The 22,530-nt window shown below is 36.1% G+C and overlaps 1 protein-coding gene across 2 annotated transcripts in view; it reads left to right on the forward strand.

The window, feature by feature from the left end:
• Positions 1-22,530, forward strand: part of LOC116810729 (sodium channel protein type 3 subunit alpha) — a 114,796-nt gene that overhangs the window by 41,118 nt on the left and 51,148 nt on the right. The window contains exons 8-13 of one of the 2 annotated variants that reach the window (XM_032755547.2): positions 105-377; positions 557-620; positions 6,946-7,087; positions 8,226-8,432; positions 15,871-16,161; positions 21,913-22,260. In XM_032755547.2, coding sequence (XP_032611438.1) covers positions 105-377; positions 557-620; positions 6,946-7,087; positions 8,226-8,432; positions 15,871-16,161; positions 21,913-22,260 — 1,325 coding nt within the window. Of the gene's footprint in view, positions 1-104; positions 378-556; positions 621-6,945; positions 7,088-8,225; positions 8,433-15,870; positions 16,162-21,912; positions 22,261-22,530 lie in introns of those variants that run through there. The other variant, XM_032755546.2, reaches the window with a different exon arrangement.

Genomic DNA, 22,530 nt, shown 5'->3' on the forward strand with positions numbered 1-22,530 from the left:
ATAGTCAAGCAATCATTTACGGGAGAAAGAGAATGTGTGTGACTATTAAGAAATCATGGTTTCTGGCACTCTTCCTCAGGTAACCTATAGTTCTCTCTCTGCAGGTTTAAAGACCATTGTGGGGGCCCTGATCCAGTCAGTGAAGAAGCTTTCTGACGTGATGATACTGACTGTGTTCTGTCTGAGCGTGTTTGCTCTCATTGGGCTGCAGCTGTTCATGGGCAATCTGAGGAATAAATGTTTGCAGTGGCCCCCGAGCGATTCTGCTTTTGAAACCAACACCACTTCCTACTTTAATGGCACAATGGATTCAAATGGGACATTTGTTAATGTAACAATGAGCACATTTAACTGGAAGGATTACATTGGAGATGACAGTAAGAAGTATTACCACATTATGTTAACCTTAGTGTTGCTGAATGAATTTTCAACTATAAATAGTTGAGACTGTGGGTGTACAGCCACCTTTGTAAATAACTGAAATAGTCAAACTCTGATTTATTACTAATGTGAATAGGATTAATATGAAATAAAATGTGTTTTTTTGTATTAACAGGTCACTTTTATGTTTTGGATGGGCAAAAAGACCCTTTACTCTGTGGAAATGGCTCAGATGCAGGGTAAGAAACATAATATATTTTTTAAGATATAGAACTCTTTGCGAAAAGAAAAAGTAGGTGGAAAACATGTACATGGTTATATGTGTAGCCTTACCATGTATGCAATAAAGAGTGGTGCTGCTCCCCTAGGAAGTGCCTTGTCTGCCTTACTGGATTGCCACTGGTCCCAAACTCACAGCCATTAAAAATCATCCCTTTGTGAAGACCTTTCCCCAGAATTTCACAGTTAAGATGTTCTTAAATTGATGCTCCAATGTGTGAAGGCCCAGAGTCTGTCTTTGCTGTATGTCCATCAGAGCTGTTAGGAAACACAGGAACACAAGATGGGCCCCTTTTTATTGGTGTACATATGTATCAATGGGATGAGTTTTGTTGTGACTGGAAAAGATCCAGACTATAATGTGGTCTTCAGGGTGGAAGCACACTTGGGGAAGTGCTTTGAAATATTTAAGTATTCTTGAAAGAGCATGAATTTCTGTATACAAAGAAGCCAAGGGTGCATGTGTGCCAAAGGCATGTCCAAGTTTCAGTTGACATAATGAATAGTTCTTTTAGGCCACATGTTACAATAAAAGATGCCATAATATCTTAGTCATGCTGTTATTCTCTAACCCTTAAATATTTTCCTAAGAGTATTGTAAGTTAATTTTAAATCAAAATAGGGAATTTTTTAAGAGCCGAGAGATAGCAATAGTAAGTGACTCTTAGGACATGGAACTTAAATATATTTTGAGTCATCCCTTAAAAAGGGAAACTGGTGTAGCCATAAAAATCTAAGAGAGTTAATGAAAATGTATACTAGTCACATAAATAGAGCTTTGGGGAATTTTTTTTTTTCCTGACAGTTTTCCTAGCCTTATTATGAATGCAGTGGGTAAGAGCATAGGTTCTAGAGTTCATGTATACCTGGGTTCAAATCCTAACTTCACCATTTGTAAGCTCTTTGACCTCGGAAAAGTGTCCTAAGCTCTCTGTACCTTAGTTTACTCATCACTAAAATGGAGAGAGTAATATTCTGTCCCTTTAATAGTTGTGATGATTAATTATTTAATACACATAAAGTATTTGAACTATCACATGGACAGTTGTAAGAATTTATTGTATGTACCAGCCTAAGCAACAAAGCAAGACCCTACCTCTACAAAAAAAAAAAAAAGAAAAGAAGAAGAAAAAAAGAAAAACCTACCCAGGCATTGTGATGCACATGTGTAGTCCTAACTTCTCAGGGGGCTAAAGTAGGAGGATTGCTTGAGCCCAGGAATTCCAAGCCACAGAGAGCTATGATCACACCACTGCACTCCAGCCTACGCGACAGGCTGTCTCTGAAAAATGGCTGGGAGCGGTGGCTCACACCTGTAATCCCAGCACTTTGGGAGGCAGAGGCAGGGGGATTACTTGAGGCCAGGAGATCTAGACCAGCCTGGCCAACATGGCAAAACCCTATCTCTACTACAAAATACAAAAATTAGCTGGGTGTGGTGGTGCACACCTGTAATCTCAGCTACTCTGGAAGCTGAGGCACAATAATCTCTTAAACGTGAAAGATGGAGGTAGCAGTGAGCTGAGATGGCACCACTACACTCCAGCCTGGATGACAAAGCGAGACCCTGTCTCAAAAAAAATTTTTTTAATAAATTGAAAAAAAACACACCCTCTAAAGAAAAGAAAATAATTTATTGCCTATTAACTATTATTTATTATGATGATTAACATAAAAGCCCAGATAAAATTTTGGATAAATTTGGTTAATACATACTTTATTCCTATTAAACCATAATAATCTATTCCCTTTAATGAATTCCTATTATGGCTTAAGTAATTTACATCAGCAGTCCCCAGCCTTTTTGGCACCAGCGACTGTTTTGTGGAAGATAATTTTTCCACCAACCAAGGGTGGTGGTGGGAAATGATTTCAGGATGATTCAAGCGCATTACATTTATTGTGTACTTTATTTCTATTATTAGTATACTGTAATATATAATGAAATAATTGTACAACTCACCGTAATGTAGAATCAGTGGGAGAGTGATCTCAAATGATTCACCTGCTTCGGCCTCCCAAAGTGCTAGGGATTACAGGCATGAGCCACTGCACCTGGCCGTTGGTGATGAGGTTTTTTTTGTTTTGTTTTTTTCGGTTTTTTTTTGAGACGGAGTCTCGCTCTGTCGCCCAGGCTGGAGTGCAGTGGCGCGATCTAGGCTCACTGCAAGCTCCGCCTCCCGGGTTCAAGCTATTCTCCTGCCTCAGCCTTCCGAGTAGCTGGGATCACAGGCCCCCGCCACCACGCCCGGCTAATTTTTTGTATTCTTAGTAGAGACTGGGTTTCACTATGTTAGCCAGGACGGTTTCAATCTCCTGACCTCGTGATCCACCTGCCTCGGCCTCCCAAAGTGCTGGGATTACAGGAGTGAGCCAGGTGATGAGTTTTAAATACAAAACCATTTTGTATTTCAGTGGCACATTCCATTAAAGAAATAAATGATTTGTATTTTATTAAAATTAAAAGCCACTGTTTTACAAAGATATTCTTAAGAGAATGAAAAGACAAATAAGCAACTGGGAGACAATATTTGCAAAACACATATCTGATTTAAAAAAAAAAAAAAACCGACTGGGGCCAGGTGCCGTAGCTCATTCCTGTAATCCAGCACTTTGGGAAGCTGAGAGGGGAAGATCATTTGAGCCCAAGAGTTTGAGACTGGCCTGGGCAGCATAGGGAGACATTGTTTCTACAAAAAATAAAAATAAAAAAATTAGCCAGGCATGGTGTAGTGTACCTGTGGTACCAGCTACTCAGGAGGCTGAGGCAGAAGGATTACTTGAGCCTGGGAGGTTGAGGCTGCAGTGAGCCATGATCAGACCACTGCACTATAGCCTGGGCAACAGAATTATGCCCTGTCTCAAAACAAAACAAAACAAAACAAAACAACAAACCACTGTCCAGAATATCTAAAGAACTCTTAAAACTCAGCAACAAGAAAACAAATGACCCAATTTAAAACTGGCGATCTGAACAGATACCCCACACGAGTATATAGTACAGGTGGCTATTAAGGAAGTAAAAAGGCACTCAACATTATTTGTCATTAGGGAATTGCAAACTAAAACAACAATGAGTTACCAATGTACATCTGTTAGAATGACTGAAAAATGTATCTGGCAATACCAGCGTCTTATGAGGATGCAGAATAACAGAAACTCTTGCTTATTGCTGGTGGGAATGCAAAACTAGACGACCACCTTGGAAGACAGTTTGGCAGTTTCTTACAAAATAAACATAGTCTTACCATATGATCCAACAACTGCACTTCTAGGTATTTAGCTGATCAATTTGAAAACTTATGTCTTCACAAAAAACCTGCATGTGAATATTTGTAGCAGCTGTATTCATAATGACCCCAAACTGGAAGTAACCAAGATGCCCTTCAATGACCCCAAACTGGAAGCAACCAAGATGTCCTTCAATAGTTGTATAGATAAATAAATTGTTATGCCCATACAATAAAATATTATTTAGTGATTAAAAAGAAATGAGCTATCAAGATACAAACAGATATTAATGAATATTAAATGCATATTTCTAAGTGAGAAAAAGCCAACCTCAAAAAGCTACATACTGTATGATTTCAATTACCTGACATTCTAGAAAACACAAAACAATAGAGATGATAAGAAAATAGTGTTTGCCAGGGGTTCATGGTGAGGGACTATCTAGGTAAAGCAAAGGGGATTTTTTTTTTAGGGTGAGAACCTGTTCTCTAAGATTCTATAATGGTGAATATGAAACTTAAATGCATTTGTTAAAACTCATAGACCTTTATAACACAAAGAGTGAATCTTAATATATACAAATTAAAAAAAATCTTTTGTGAGGTTTGGGGATCCCAGGAAGAAATGGAGTATGTGACAAAAATATATAAATGTATTGCAAAATATGAAACAACCTCACTGAAGGTAGTGGGGTAATAACATGCTAACCTAAGTAACTTTGGAAATGAGTGGAGTCCGTAAGACTAAAGGTAAAAGGAACAATACTCTAGTTGATAAAGTTGTTTCCAGCGGTAGTATAGATGAACAATCCTGAAACCACTGTGCATGTGTACCAGTACTGAGCAATTATAAACATATATATCTCCTTGTTCTGTCAGCTGAGAGGGCCTAGAAGCAATGACACCCCAGTAGCAACAAACACAGCTAGCACTCAGATCTTGGTTTCTGATACCATTTTCCAATAAAAAGAACTAGGGCTCCTTGGAGAAATGGTTGATTCTAGGACTGAGGCAGAAATTATAAAAGATGAGCCTGGAGCATCTGATAGTGCCTAAAAGTAAGAAAGTGTTAAAAAATTTAAAAATGCAACCCACAACCATGGGGTGTGTCAAACTGTTACAGGTGTCAACCGAAAGAGCTTCCAGTGGCCAAAGATGAAGCCATTTGAACAAGAAAATAAATGAAGTATCATTGAATTGTAATCCAAAATATAAAATGAATATCCATGACTACATGTTAATTGAAATGATTGAATAATTAAATAAAATATGAATGGACAAATATCCTGTGCAGAATAAGTTCAAATAATTTTTGTATATACTTAAGATCATAACTGCAAGTTCCTTAAATGTGGTCTGTACATAGTGACTTTATTTCAAAGAGTACATATGGAAAAGGAAGAAAAGGGAGTAAATTTACAGTAGAGAAACCTAACAAACACTACCTCAAGATAGGTGATGAAAGTTAACATCAACAGTGATAAGTCACAGTGATAAGTATGTACCCTTGGCATGATGTGATGTGATGACAGTGACATTTTACCTCTGTAGTCTTCCACCCAAAAATCCATAACCTAAATACAATCATGAGACAAACATTAGACAAATCCCAATTGGAGGGCATTCTACAAAATATCTGACTAGTAATCCTCAAAACTGTTGTGGTCATCAAAAACAAGGGAAGTCTGAGAGATTGTCACAGCCAAGAGGAGCCTAAAAAGACATAACTACTAAATGGTGATATGTATCCTGAATGGGATCCTGGAACAAAAAAAGGACATTAAGAAAAAAACTGAGGGCCGGGCACGGTGGCTCTGGCCTGTAATCCCAGCACTTTGGGAGGCCGAGGCGGGCGGATCACGAGATCAGGAGATTGAGACCATCCTGGCTAACACTGTGAAATCCCATCTCTACTAAAAATACAAAAAATTAGCTGGGCGTGGTGGCAGGCACCTGTAGTCCCAGCTATTTGGGAGGCTGAGGCAGGAGAATGGTGTGAACCCTGGAGGCGGAGTTTGCAGTGAGCCAAGATTGCGCCACTGCACTCCAGCCTGGGCAATGGAACGATATTACATCTCAAAAAAGAAAAAAAAAAAAGAAAAAAACTGAGGAAATCTGAATAAAATAGTAACTTTAGGTAATAATAATGTATTAAGGCTGGGTGCTGTGGCTCGCACCTGTAATCCCAGTACTTCAGGATTGCTTGAGCCCAGAAGTTTGAGACCAGCCTGGGCAGTGTAGCAAGATCCCATCTCAATTAAATAATAACAATGTGTCAATATTGAAAATGGCATGGAATGTATGAGGCCTATACTATCTTCATACTTTTTCTGTAAATAAAAAATTGTTATAGATATTAACTTTATTTTAGAAAATTCTACAAAACCAGCTAATGAAATAGTTAATTGATTCCCCACTCTTCGTTTTCTGGCTTTTACTTTTTTTTTTTTTTTGAGGTGGAGTCTCGCTCTGTCGCCCAGGCTGGAGTGCAATGGTGCAATCTCGGCTCACTGCAAGCTCCACCTCCTGGGTTCACCCCATTCTCCTGCCTCAGCCTCCCGAGTAGCTGGGACTACAGGCACCCACCACCACGCCCAGCTGATTTTTTGTATTTTTAGTAGAGACGGGGTTTCACTGTGTGAGCCAGGATGGTCTCGATCTCCTGACTTCATGATCCTCCTGCCTTGGCCTCCCAAAGTGCTGGGATTACAGGCATGAGCCACTGCACCTGGCCTTAATTTTTAACTATGGATTCTTGCCACTTTGTAAAGAGTAGAAATATGGTAATGTCAGAGCCAAAAGTGTGTGGTTGCTAGCTCTCTGCCATTCTAAATGTCCGTAAATATTTATTTGCATCTAAATTTTCTGTTGGTCTTCCTAGTAAATTTCATCTGATACGTTTCATGGTGGGCAATCACCTAAAGTATTCTGGAAATGAAAGCAAGATAATTCGTCGCAGATAGCAGCTTTGGGTTTTGAAAATTCCTATAAGTCAAATCAATTGAAATTGCTGTAATTTCTATACTGACCCTACCTCCATTTCTCTCTCTTATAGCCAGTGTCCAGAAGGATACATCTGTGTGAAGGCTGGTCGAAACCCCAACTATGGCTACACAAGCTTTGACACCTTTAGCTGGGCTTTCCTGTCTCTATTTCGACTCATGACTCAAGACTACTGGGAGAATCTTTACCAGTTGGTAAAGTCCAAATGAGCATGCATAACATTTATTTTTATAGACATATATGAAATGAAAAGCATAGGCTGGGTGTGGTGGCTCATGCCTGTAATCCTAGCACTTTGGGAGGCAGAGGCGGATGGATCACTTGAGTCCAGGAATTCCAGACCAGCCTGAACAACATGGCAAAACCCCATCTCTATCAAAATACAAAAATTAGCCCGGCATGGTGGCGCCCATCTGTAGCCCCAGCTACGAGGGAGTCTGAGGTGGGAGGATCACCCAAGCCCAGGAGATGGAGGTTGCAGTGGGTCGACATCATATCACTGCACTCCATCCTGGATGACAGAGTAAGACCCCATCACAAAAAAAGAAAAGGAAAGGGACAGGGAAAGGGAGGGAAGGGAAGGGAAAGGACCTGCTTATAACGCTCTGGAACACAGAGAAAGGTCCAACATAAAGCAAGTGTGCCAGGAATCCTAATTGCTCACTGAGTCAGTACCTATATATGTACACTGAGGACTTTTTTTTTTTTTTTTTTTTTTTTAGACGGAGTCTCACTCTGTCGCCCAGGCTGGAGACACTGAGGACTTTTTTATGTGAAAGGCATTCTGCTAGGAAGTATGGGGATGCAAATAATGTTCATGACTCTGAGAAATTGATAATCCAGTTGTAGGCATATAAACAGCACATTAAAAGATTTTAAAAATCAATGATGTTGATGTGAAAATTTCAAATTAAAGCTCTAGCTATTAACTGAGACTAGAAGGGGAAGGGAGCAAAAGTCATCTATAGATGGTATGGAGAATAGCTGCAGTGCAAATGGAATCCCACTGAAGGGATTTAAAGATTCAGTGCTCTTACTTGTCATATTACTGCTCTGCATATGAACTCTAATAAAAGCATTATAGTGGGGCTCACATATACATCCACTATATATGAGTTTAAAATGTATTTCTATCAAACGAGACTGCAGTCAAGCCTCAAATAATCTGATTCTTAATTTTGTGTGTTGAGCATATCAATACCAAAAAATTCTTGGTGAAAATAAACTGGATACTAAAAAGCTAATTAGTCTACTATCTAACTGTGGTAATCAGATATTTATTTGGGGACATTATACTAAAATACTGATGGAATTATTCCCCATTTCCCCTAGACATTACGTGCTGCTGGGAAAACATACATGATATTTTTTGTCCTGGTCATTTTCTTGGGCTCATTTTATTTGGTGAATTTGATCCTGGCTGTGGTGGCCATGGCCTATGAGGAACAGAATCAGGCCACCTTGGAAGAAGCAGAACAGAAAGAGGCCGAATTTCAGCAGATGCTCGAACAGCTTAAAAAGCAACAGGAAGAAGCTCAGGTACTGAGTGATAAAAGCAAAGATTTATCATTATTATTATTAGTTTCTAAGTAGACATAGTGTTATACTATGGAGGGTAAATTGGAACTGCTTTTTCATTTTATATATAGGCATTGTCATTAGAAAAAAAAGTATTCAAATATAAACTTGTTTCTGAAGCTAGAGTCGAATAAACTTTTTAGGCACTGTATATAAAGAAATCTACTAGTGGATAGGAAATACATTAGGGATAAGGTTTACTATGGAATTGTCTCATAGAACCTAAGAGGGGAATTTAATTTTTTATTTAATTTAGAAAAGAAATAAAACTGATATTTCCAATTATTAGTGATTCACCCCTAATTATGACATTTGAGATTTTGTTCTGAAGTTAATTGATTTTAAAGGTTGATAAGAGACTTTATAAATACCTACGCTTAACAATTCTTTGGGATTTCTGTAGCAAAAAAAAAAAAAAAAAAAAAAAAAAATGTTTGCTGTAGCCCACATCAGGATATCAGGAAGGTATCTAAAGTTAGATGCTAACTTGAGATTTTTATTAATATTAAAGGCTATGTGAGCTAGGGGTATAGTGAATGGGGCATTAATGTGTTGACGAGAAGAGACAGAAACACAGTACTGTATTAAAAGACAGAAAAAAAAAACCATATACTTAAAGGTGAAGACTCTTGCGAAGATATAGTAAAAATCTGATTCATGCCAGTTAGAATTATAATTTCTCAATATTTTTGCCAACATTTGGTATGGCCAGTCTTTTTAATTTTAGCCATTCTAATAAGTATCTCATTTCCATTTTGATTTTCATTTTCCTAATTACTAATGTTGAGCATCTTTTTCTGTTCTTATTTTCCATCTGTATAGCTTCTTTTATGAAGTGGTTGTTCAAATCTTTAATCCCCTCCTTTTTTTTTAGTTAGGTTGTTTTATTTCATATTATTGAGTTTTGAGTGTTCTTTCGACTCTTTGGGATATAAGTCCTATATCACATATATGCTTCTCAAATATTTAAAGTGCAGTTTATCCAGAGTATTATTTCTTAGCTTTTTTGTTTAAATCATTCTTTTGGATCTAAGAAATTTTTGCCAAGTCAACACCACGAGTATTTTCTTCTAAATTTTCTTCTTAAGTTAGTTTTATGCTTTATATTTGGGTCAATAACCCATTTTAAGTTAATTTTTGTATAACATATGAGTGATATGTTGAGATTCACTTTTTAAAAATATGAGTATCTAATTATTCCAACTGCATAAAAACAAAATATTCATTCTCCACTGCATTGCCTTTGAACTTTTCTCAATTGTTAGTTGTCCATAGGTGAGTGTGTTTATTTCTGAACTCTAGTCTGTTCAGTTGATTTATTTGTCATTTTTATACCAATACCACACTCTCTTAATTCCTGTACCTTTTATGATGAGTCTTGAAAAAGATAGTGTAGGTCCCCAACTTTTTGTTCTTTTTTTTTTTTCAAAGCTGTTTTGGCTGTTTTATGTCCTTTGTAGTTCTGTATGAGCTTTTTTTTTAAAGTTATATATATATTTTTTTATTATACTTTAAGTTCTAGGGTACATGTGCACAACATGCAGGTTTGTTACATATGTATACATGTGCCATGTTGGTGTGCTGCACCCATTAATTCATCATTTACATTAGGTATATCTCCTAATGCTATACTTCCCCCCTCCCCCACCCCCCAGTTAGAATGGCGATCATTAAAAAGTCAGGAAACAACAGGTGCTGGAGAGGATGTGCAGAAATAGGAATACTTTTACACTGTTGGTGGGACTTTAAACTAGTTCAACCATTGTGGAAGACAGTGTGGCGATTCCTCAGGGATCTAGAACTAGAAATACCATTTGACCCAGCCATCCCATTACTTGGTATATACCCAAAGGAATATAAATCATGCTGCTATAAAGACACATGCACACCTATGTTTATTGCGGCACTACTCACAATAGCAAAGACTGTATGAGTTTTAAACTCCATTTGTCAATTGCAATTTGAATGATTTCTATTGCTGTCTTCAAGTCTATTATCTTTTCTTTTGCACATTTAATCTGCCGCTAATTTCATCCAGTGTATTTGTCATCTGAAACATTGTAGTTTTCATCTCTACAAGCTTGATCTGCGTCTTTTTTATATTTCATATATCTCAAACATTATGAACATACACAATACAGTTATAACAACTGTTTAAGTTCTCTGCTAATTTGAACATCTGTGTCAGTTCTTGGTCAGTTTTGATTAATTTTTCTCTTTATTATGGGTTACATATTCCTGCAGTTTTATGTTCCTGACAATCTTCCATTGAATTCCAGACACTGTCAATTTTACTTTTTTTAAGTGCTGGATATTTTTGTTTTCCCATAAAAATTATTGATCTTTGTTTCGGGACATAGTTATGTCGTTTACACACAGTTTGATCCTTTTGTATCTTTAAACCTTTGAAAATTTGTTAGGCAGGACCAGAATACCATTTATTCTAAGACTAATTATTCCTCACTAGTGAATCAAGACCCTTCCTAATACTTTACCCAATGCGCATTTAAAACGAAGTGTTTGCCAGTTTGGGAACGGACACTGTTCTGGCACAGTGTGATTGCTGGGTGGTGTTCTCTCTAATCCTCGGCCTCAGGTGGTTTTCTAAGACACATGCTCGGTGAATAATCTTCTCAGTACTCAAGGGGAACCTGAGAAGATCCCTAGAGTTCTCTCTCTGCTCAACTCTCTCCTCTGTGGTACCCTGTTCTGTGAACTATACAATCACCCTGATTTTCCTAGACTCAGCTTCATCTCATCCGTTCATGGAGTCTGCAGAGATACTTCCTCTCTACATCATAGTCTGGAAGTTCCAGGCCACAAGCTAAGAATAGCATAGCGCTGACTTGCTTGCTTTTCCATTTTCTAATATCTTAAAACATCCTGATTTGATGTCCAGTGCCTTCAAAACCACCGTAACATATATTTTGTCTGTTTTATTGGTTGCTTCAGGAGAGAGCAAATCTGGTCTCCGTTACTCAATTGTGGCCAGAAGCAGAAATGCACTGACTTTCTTTGATTTTTTTCAGATGAATGGCTCCACATATTTGAAGTATTCTTTGGATGACAGTACATAGTAGAAATTCGTATATTCAAAATTTAAGTTTCTAACAATTCTGAGTTACTTTGAAGATGCACAACAAATAGCATTAGGTCCTTTCTCAAGGCATTTTTTGGTGAAATGGAGATACAGCAATGAGATGTTTGGCGAATTATTGAGCTCAACCATAGACTTAGCTTTTGCTGAACATGCTGGCTTGGCCACTTTCGTCTTACCATTGGGTACAGAGTAGTAATGTGGATATACCTTATTGATTTTATACAGAAAACTATAAACAAATTTGGTGAAACTTGAAAATATTTTAAAATATACCTCATGCTTGCCAGAAAGTTCTACATTTGAATTATTTAAGAGTTTTATTCTATATCACCATAAATAAAACGTATTTATAAGATAATAAAATAAAACAGCTATTTACAGGGCAAAGAATTTATTTCAAGGTTTTAAATAAATGTTATAGGAAATAATATTCATAAATTGCATATGATTGTATTTTAAAGCACTGGGTTTTTCTATTATCATTAATAAAAGCAGACAAATTAATGTGCTTGAAAATGCTACACAGATAATACAGTACAGAAATGAGTTTATTCTAAAATGCAGCCATTTTAGGGGAAAATATGGCATCAATTAAAAGAGTATAGTCTTTTTGAACTTAGAAATAAACATGCACTATGTCTAGCAGAAGTTTAAAGAACCTATGATTATGATGAGTTCGGCTAAAAAACATCAGTTCTATTAATTTAGTAGTCAGTTACTGAATCGTAGTGACCAAAATATCACGACTTGATTCAGCTTTAGCGTCATACATACAAAATTTAGATTTATCCAAGGTAAAGTATAACACTGATTGGAGTTAGCACAGTGCCAAATCCATTTTAGTTCCTTATTGACAACACAGGTAATGATGACTAGTAAATTATCAATGCTGAAGCCAGGAGGAAGTTGGAGGCAAAGAGAGAATTAGTGCACCTATAAGATTATTTATACTGCAGTGTAGTTTAAGTCTCCCTAACCACCTAAGACTCTTCAAAAGTTACTATCTAGCCAATGACTTCATGAAAGCTAGCATCACTTCCATCTTTGTTTATTATTGGTTGAGGGGCCGCCAAGGGCTAGTCCTTGTGTAGGTGTGAGAAAATAATGTGGAGAAACACAAACTCTGCAAAGAGATCAACGTTTTGTCTTAGATCATTCTAATTGTGTTTGACATTTAAATTGTGATATTTAAGTACTTAATGTTGCCCAGCTTAGTATATCCCATAGCAGTCTATATTGCTCTGATAGGAAAAAATTTGGGAGTAAGCTCTAGAACAAAATTCGAAATAGTAGCTCTTAAGAAATCTAATATAATTGGGGTAGAACAGAAATAGGTACAATGTCTTGTAGCTTTGAATGGGATTTTAACTGGATTATATACGTAAAATGAACGAAGTATTAGTTATGTGGTTATATTTTTACAGACACACAGATACAGTGAGTTACAGTGCCTACTTTGAATCCCACAAAAACTTTATAAGAAAATGTAATTTCCTGAGTAAATATTAAGTGAAATTTCTTGTTTGTTAAAAGAGGAATTCAGCAAGTTGGCTGTGAAATTACCACGGTTATTCTCATATGCAGGACATTGGTAGTGTCACAGAGTTGGGTATAAACAGGTACGCAGACACGAGAGATGACAGGAAACATCTGCCTTTGAGGGAATTGGCAAATCACTGGAAGTGGAATAAATGACAGATTTGAGTTGATGAGTGACACAGAAAATGTGTCTGAGGTTACCTTTGTTGCCTTAGAAATCTGTTTTGGTTTTGAGTTATTTGAACTGTTAACCAGAATTGGTTGGAAAATAATGCCTTATGCAAAACAAAGTTTGTGGCTGGGTGCGGTGGCTCACGCCTGTAATCCCAGCACTTTGGGAGGCTGAGGTGGGTGGATCACTTGAGGCCAGGAGTTTGAGATCAGCCTGGCCAACATGGTGAAACCCTGTCTCTACTAAAAATACAAAAGTTAGCCAGGCGTGGTGGCTCATGCCTGTAATCCTAGCTACTCAGGAGGCTGAGGCAGGAGAATCGCTTAAACCCAGGGGGTGGAGGTTGCAATGAGCCAAGATTGTGCCATTGCACTCCAGCCTGGGCGACAGAGTGAGACCCCATCTAAAAAAAAAAAAGGTTGGAAGTGATTTAAATGAACATAAGTTTTAGGATTATGGTGAGGGACTATTACCACCACTTCCTTTGTTTGCAGGGACAAACAAGTTAATAAATGATTAACACTTTGTGTTGTGTGTTTGTGTCTACATAAAATGGAAAAGAGAATTAAGGACTTTATTTGGATAAGAAAGGGTATATATATATATATATTCACTGTTTCAACAAATAGTGTATATTATGTACCTCATATGTATCAAGAACTCTAACTATATTTAACTTGCTACAGATAAGTGATTCATTTATTCACTTTATTTTGCAGATATACTCAGAGTTATAAAATGTACTTAATATTTCTAATTTTACCTCATGAATTATATTAAAAGTGATACTGATGATCAATAATTTGATTAAAAACCTAGCTATGTGACTATATAAAATTTTATAAATATCTAAATTCTGAATTACTGTTTTATTTAAATGCTGGGTATTATCTTATATCAAGTCTTAGATTTGAGCTTCCATTATGAATATTGTGCTTAATATAAATAAATATCTGTTACATTTTATGTGTTGCTTGGTCAAACACATAAATTTAAAATCATATTTAGTACTAAGGTTCCCTCCCTGAGATCATTGTAATCCTAGAGAATTTGCAGCATAGTAATTTTAGATTTAAAATCTTTTTTAAATTTTTAAACATGAAGTTTAAAAATGAAAACTACTTAGGAGAGTTTGCTTCTTCTCAAAAAAGATGAAACATAAAGCACAAAGTGTTGTCAAAGCATTATAAATAGGTTTTATCTCCATTTCTTCCTAAAATATGTTGTTATATAGACTGTTATGAGTCTTTTATGATGTCTTGAAAAGTCAAGTCTTTTTTTTTTTTTAAAGTCAAGTCTTTTATGATGTCTTGAAAAGTCAACTTGCTATCTGTAGCAAGTTAAATATAAGTTCTATGAAGTTCTTCAGAAGCATCAAAGTCAAGGTTAAGTATGTCTTGTTCTTCCCCCACCCCCACACCAGTGTCTGAGACAATTGATAGCAAAGTACATTTTTAAATCTTTATTCACCAATTATTTACTGAGCCTTATTTATGTCAGGTGACATACTAGTCACTGAGCATACAATGATACAATTTCTATCTAGCTTACAGTTAATGGGAAAGATAAACAATATAGTAGGTAAGTTAGATTTGTTTGTATTTAGTGATGACATATGTAAAAAGTTTAACTGATATTGTCATAATTTAATTATTTTCACTTCTGTGGTTACATTTACAAATAGTAATATACTTAATGAGAACTCAGCTTTGATGCACACCATATTGTTTCATATCCTCTGTAGGTCATTGTTAGATCATTTCCAGTCTAAAAATACTATTTGCCATGTTTCACCTCAGAGCTGACTGTGTTTCATTTGTAGGTACAGAAATTCAAAGTGCTTAAGAATATTTAGTGCTGCAATATAGAAAGAAAATATTTGAAGCAGTTCTCATAATCCTTTGAATGAATTTATGTATTGCTATGTTAATCATTTGTTATTTATAATATTAAATAATTTATGAACGTTTAAAATTTTTAAAGTGATATGTAATAAATTCTCTGGGAGTCACATGACCACAGAGATGTGAACTACAGTCCTAATGTAATTCAAAGGAAGGAAGAGGATAAACTATCTAATACATTTCCCTACTTCCATCTGGAGGTAAAATAGTAGACACTTGCAATGTTTTACGTTCGCAAAAAAGAAAAGAAACAGTCTTTTGTACTGGATTTAGAGGGGAAAAAACACTACTCAGTTGCTCAGAAGTGCACACAGGAGGAAACATTTTACAGATGGAATCAGAATGGTAGTTAGATGAGCAACCACCACTAAGAAAACGTTTGCTTTTTAAAGTATAGAAGACACTTTGTAGAGAACAGTTGTCCCCCCCACCAAAAAAAGACAATCCAGAAGATAGACAAAACCAGATTTTTCTTGCTTTAATGCATACACTAGCATATTGCTTTATATGATTTAAAATGTAAGGGTCACTGTTAAGTAAACTCTTGTGGTGAGACAAAATAAAAGGACTAGAAGATAGACTTTTCACTTGTAGTTAATGAGTCTTAAATGGCAATATTTTAACTATACTCAACTGTTTCAAAGCTCTGTGTTCTAAACAGTGCCTGGCTTTGTTTTATGACAGGCAGTTGCTGCAGCATCAGCTGCTTCAAGAGATTTCAGTGGAATAGGTGGGTTAGGAGAGTTGTTGGAAAGTTCTTCAGAAGCATCAAAGTTGAGTTCCAAAAGTGCTAAAGAATGGAGGAACCGAAGGAAGAAAAGAAGACAGAGAGAGCACCTTGAAGGAAACAACAAAGGAGAGAGAGACAGCTTTCCCAAATCCGAATCTGAAGACAGTGTCAAAAGAAGCAGCTTCCTTTTCTCCATGGATGGAAACAGACTGACCAGTGACAAAAAATTCTGCTCCCCTCATCAGGTATGATTTTCTACTAAGTGCTCTGGTTTCTTTATCATTGCTATTGCTTTTTAGTTGTTGTATTTTGTTTTGGTACACTTTTGTACTATCTGACTTCAGTGAGGGACAGGGAACTAACATTTAATATAGTTGTTTAAATTCTTATAATAGATTGTCTTCAAAGGGATTTTTATTAAACCATTAATAAAACGTTCACCATTTTGAGACTGATATATATATACAGATAGATATATTGATATAATATATAGATATATATAATATATATTGATATAACCTACATATATATCAACCTGTATATATATGTATATATGTGTCTATACACACATACACACACACACACACACACACACACACACACATATATATATATATATATATATAACCTACACTAGCAGACTTTTCAATGAGAGTTTTGGAATCTCTTGTTTACATTTTGCATTTTGAGACCCCAGATAAACTTATTTTCCTTGAGAATGGGTTTCTGTCTTTGTTATCCAAAGTTGTGATTGTAACATACATATAAATTTTGAAAAGAAGTGTTCTCTGGGTTTTGTCTTTATCCTTTGATATAAGAACTGGACTATGGCGAGTCTCCATTTTGCTTGCATAGGGTCATGCCATGATACATTAGAATGAAATTATGACCTAAATGTTCTTGAAGAGAACAGCATCAAAGGTAGTCTATTTTTGCTCTGATTTAATGTCAACTACCTGGTTCTTCAGCATAGTTTTAAGTAAAAGAGTAAAAATTAGTTTCAATTATTTGATGTTTAGTAAGTTTTATGGATTAGTAAGTTAATGTATTGTTTACATGTGCCTGATGTAAAGAATAATTAGTTACAAAATCTGTGATAAGTACAATTATGGCTTTTAACAGTATTTGGCACCATTAGAATTTCATGTGCTGTGAACTGCAAATGCTTCTAATCATAACAATCTTGAGTCAGAATTACACCCTAAAAATAATGCTTCAAGAGATAATATATAAGATTAATTTAATCAAAAACTGCAAATCAACCAAGGGGTATGATATTTTTTCATAAAGAAATAAACTTCTAAAAAAAAAAAAACCAGAAGTAATAAACACAAAATTCAACGTAGTATTTACTTTTGGTTGGGAGAAAAGGTAATATGCAAGTTCTCAGTGAATGTTTTATAATCTATCTTTAATATGTAAACAAATATTTTTAAAGAAAAAAGTAGACTATATTAATAACTTAAAACTTGTATTCTCATATTAGAACAAAATGAACATGAATACACAGAGTTTTAAGATAAAGCCATTTTTCTGCAGATAACATCAATATCAAGAAATTCAACTATTACTATCTTGTGTCACACAAATATAAAATATATTATCAAATCAGTATAACACATTTGGAATTAACTTGAAGCTCTGGAGGGCAACTTAGTTTCTCAGATCAGATTTTTTTTTCTTAAACAGTCACCCTTGATATTTTGGAATTCTTAAAACTATTAGGAGTTATTAGAATTAAGAGTATATGAGACTATAGCATAATGACGCTATAGTGAACACAAACTTTTGTGTTCATATCTCAACTCCAAACTAGTTCTGTGACCTTGGTCAAGTCGCTTGTACTTTGTAAAATTTCTGTAAAATAAAGTAAGAATACCTACGTTAAAGAGTTTTAGGGGACTAAGCAATATATAGAAAATCTGTGTGACAGAGTAAGTCTCTTATTAAGTTAAAATCAGTGAATGAATTCAAATGAGGGAAAGCAAACTTCTGAGTAGTTTCAATTACTCACAAATGTATACACATAATTTGATAGCAGTATTAGTTCTTTTATTGTTTCATCATTTTGCTCAAATAAAGTTTGTAGATTTGTTCATTCAGTCCAATCAACAAATATTTATTGATCGCCAACTATGTAGCAAGCATAGTTCAAGATGCCAAAAATACCTCCAAGAATAAAAGAGACTCAGTTCACTGACCTCATGGAAATTTTTTCCAAAGGAGACGGACAATAAACAAAATAAATAAGTTATAGACTGTGTTAGAAGGTAACAAATGTTAAGGGAAAAAAAAAGTAAGGAGGAAAAGAGGAACAGGAGCCATAATTGGAGGTAAGATTTTAAATAGGGTGGTTTACAATGACCTCACTATTAAGACATTTTGGGAAAGATTTGGAGGAAGCAAAGAAAGAGGCTCTCTTAAGGAACAGCATTCTGAGCTGATGAAAGAGGAAGTGCAAAACCCTGACAATGATAGCATGCCTGGAGTGCTTAAGGAGCAACTGGTAGACTTGGTTTGCTGGAGCTGAGTGAACCACAGACAGGCAAGAGCAGAGAGTTTAGCTGATGGCCAGTGTTTTAATACTAAAAACAGAATCAGTACATACATATGGTAGATGTCGCTCATTTTATATTTGTAAATAGAAGATAGATGGATAGATAGATAATTTCAAAAGTGAAAGAAACAATCTATTAGTTTTAAATTTGCATATCCCAGTAAAGACAGACTAAGAGCATTAACACAACTAACAAGCAGAAATATACTATAAACGGTTTACAAGTTCTGCTTCTGTAAACAGAAAAGGAATCGGAATCTGGTAGAAAGAGAATCAGTGAAGGTGGTGGGGACAGGAAGCATAAGATAGACAGTAAATACTGCGCAAATCAAATGTATCTTCTGAAAATGTCAAAGCAGAGAGGCCGTAAATTGTGGGTGCCCTGCCTTCTATTCACATAAATTACAAATGTTATTTTATGTTTATTACATTATTTTATTTTTAAACAGATAATATACGTTAGTTGTACAAAATAAAGAAATATTTAAAAGTATAAAATGAAACCTCAAAATGCTAAGTACTTCCGACAAATATTCACTTTCCTTGTTCCCACTAGAACATCTTAAAATTCCCAGCATCTTCTTCCATCTTGACTTTTCCCAATCCACTTTGAATCCAAACCCTACATGCATGATTGTGTCTTACAGGCCTTCTTCTATTTTCCCTTTTGTTACTGAAAATTAAGAAACAGTCTACATTTATCTTCTGGGAACAAGATGAAAAAGATACCTGGGAAATATGTTTTGACATGCCTGAGGCAAAGAAAGATGGCCTTTCACTCCTTAAAACATTAAAGCTGGTTTTCCCTAGAGAAAGTGTTGCCACAGCTGTGGGTATTCCCTCCACTCTGCTGCATCTTCTAGTGTGTTATTTTTGGTTTATTTTCTCTGAATGCTATTTCTGTTATCTTCTTTTTCCGTCTCTGTTGCCTTGAAAGCTGCGCTCACACCCATTATTATACATTCCAAAGAGTGAATAGAAATTTCAAATAAACTCACAGATCTGGAACGCCTTTGAAAATACCTGACATAAAAATATCCAAATTAAAGGCATGTCCCAGATACATAGTGGATGTACACACCTACCACATACTCCCAACCAATACTGTGTAGACCGATTTTCAGTTTCCAGAGACAGTTTCAGAACATAGGTGTATTGAGGTGATTATACTCAGCCATCCTAGGGATTAATGTAAGACCAAGTTAGTATTTCGCTGAGCGTAGGATAAGGTCCACCCTGTGTTAGAGTCACCTGGAATGTGTCAGGAAAATTCAGATTCCAGAGTCCTATCTGCTACTTCCTGAATCCATATTCCAAAATTTGGGACCTAAAAATGTATTTTTTTAACTCTCAGAGTGATGCACATACACTCAAATGTTTCAAAACACTAGTTCTGGGCTGGGCATGGTGGCTCACGCCTGTAATCTCAGGGCTTTAGGAGGCCGGGGCAGGCAGATCACCTGAGGTCGGGAGTTCAAGGCCAGCTTGACCATCATGGCGAAACCCTGTCTCTTATTAAAAATGCAAAAATTAGCCAAGTGTAGTGGCGGGCACCTCTAGTCCCAGCAACTCAGGAGGGTAAGGCAGGAGAATAGTTTGAACTCGGGAGGTGGAGATTGCAGTGAGCCGAGATTGTACCACTGCACTCCAGCCTGGGCGACAGAGCGAGACTGCCTCAAAACAACAACAACAACAACAACAACAACAAAAACATGAGTTCTGGATATAACGGCTATTACATTGATCATTTAAATGGAGTCTGAGGAAATGAAAAACATTAGCATTCTTTATTAATAGGGGGATGAATTGATGTCTTCACATGATCTAATCTCTTGATCACTTTGCTGTAAAATCACTCTACTCTCTGCCCTTCGGTAGACAAACCTGCTACAGGAATTGAGTGCCACATAGACACAGCCTCCAATGGATACGCTGGACAGCCAATAGTTCCTGTGGAGAATCTAACCAAATCCAAAGGAACAGAGCACTTCTTAGTGAATAATATCCTTCCAGAATATCACTGAGACAGAGGACAACAAAGATTATTCTGGTGCTTTGCAGTTTGGGAAAAGCCATAAAAATAAAGCTAAAAATGGGGCCTAAGAAAATCAGCATGACCTAATTAGGCAGAGGAACCAAAAATAAATTTGACAGAGTCTGCCTTTTCTGTTTTTTCCACTAAAATCATTTTATTTGGTTTTACACTAAAGCTTAGAAGAAAGAGAAGATCCAGGAATGTTTGCTGCTGACATATGTATATGTATATGTATGTATGTATATTACCCTGGGTGTGAAGAGAAGTAGGAAAGGGAATGAGAGAGCAAGGAGGAGTGCCATTGTTCTTGATGAGGGGAGAAAACAAATATTCTGCAGACTGAATAGATATGTTTTTGAAAACTATCTGCAAGACTAGAATACACACAGAATTATTTGGGGTTGCTAGTTTAAAATCCTTTCAAAATGTGAAAGAAGGAACTTCAAGCTAAATCTTCATTTTCTGGTACTAGGAAATAGTTTGCTTAATTTATTTGGGAATAGCTGTAATGAAAAAGATTTTGAATTGTCTCTTTCTTTTTAGTATAATTAAAATAAAACAGAAGTATATGTTGTTTTTTACACCACCCGCTGGTGAAGTCATGTTATATGTCTTGTTTTTATAAGCCAGTGTTATATTTTACACAAGAAGAGTAATTTATGTAGCAGTTTAGGAATCCTCTCTGTTGTGTTTGCTATGACATATAGTCTCTCAAATAAGGTGAATCATTGGTTGCCATTTGGGAAACTGTTAGCAAATTTGGAAGACAACATCGTAGGTAAGTTTTGTGACTTCTATTCCCATGTGGGTAGAGACAAACAGTTTCGGAGAAAGAGTAAACTACTTTTCTTTCAGAATTCAAAAGAAGAGAATGGAAAAATGGTAGTTTTCTAAAAAAATAATTATCCTGAAGTGAAATATTGGCTACAATGCAACATTTGAAACAAATATTTTAAATTTGAGCTAACATTCTCACTTGAGCCAAAACTTATTCTCCAGGTTGCATTCCCTTCAGATTATAGCATTAAGAAGTAGAAGCTACTTACTATTTGTTTAACCACCACTCACATCAAAAGAAATCATTTATCCTTTTCAGCATCTGGTCCCTAACCTATTACATTATGATAACCCAATCCACCTAAAGTGAAGACTAAATGAAGTGGTTGTATACTCAGTAAATTGCAAATCAGTATTGTTAGTCAGAAAAACACTCTTTGTACTTAAATTTGCTTTAATAAAAATATCAAAATATATGTGTCCTCTATAAATTTGATTATCCATGTTTAAGAGCAAGAGTATACTAACTCCAAAGAAAATAGATCCTTTAATATTAATACTTTTATTAAATAATTGTGTTCTCCCCCCACCCCCATCCCATTCCTTTCCTTTTTGCTTTCTCCACAGTCTCTGTTGAGTATCCGTGGCTCCCTGTTTTCCCCAAGACGCAACAGCAAAACAAGCATTTTCAGTTTCAGAGGTCGGGCAAAGGATGTTGGATCTGAAAATGACTTTGCTGATGACGAACACAGCACATTTGAAGACAGCGAAAGCAGGAGGGACTCACTGTTTGTGCCGCACAGACATGGAGAGCGACGCAACAGTAACGTTAGTCAGGCCAGTATGTCATCCAGGATGGTGCCAGGGCTTCCAGCAAATGGGAAGATGCACAGCACTGTGGATTGCAATGGTGTGGTTTCCTTGGTGGGTGGACCTTCAGCTCTAACGTCACCTACTGGACAACTTCCCCCAGAGGTGATAATAGATGACCTAGCTCTTACTGACATTATTCACCGATTTGAAATAATCAAAGCCTGGACAGTTTAGGCTGTTATACCGTCCTACTTCCTCAAAATGAAAGTTGGTAAAAATAATACATGATCAATCAAAGGGAAAACAATAGAATATTGAGAATCAATTGAATTGTACGGGACCATTAGCTTTTGTTGCATGGTAATTAATTGCAAGGGACCATGGCTTTAGGTTAAAAGGGCCCAGTTTTTAGAGTCTGCTATGAAATACATA

Source organism: Hylobates moloch, unplaced genomic scaffold (assembly GCF_009828535.3).
Source record: "Hylobates moloch isolate HMO894 unplaced genomic scaffold, HMol_V3 SCAFFOLD_1, whole genome shotgun sequence".
Lineage (NCBI taxonomy): Eukaryota > Metazoa > Chordata > Mammalia > Primates > Hylobatidae > Hylobates > Hylobates moloch.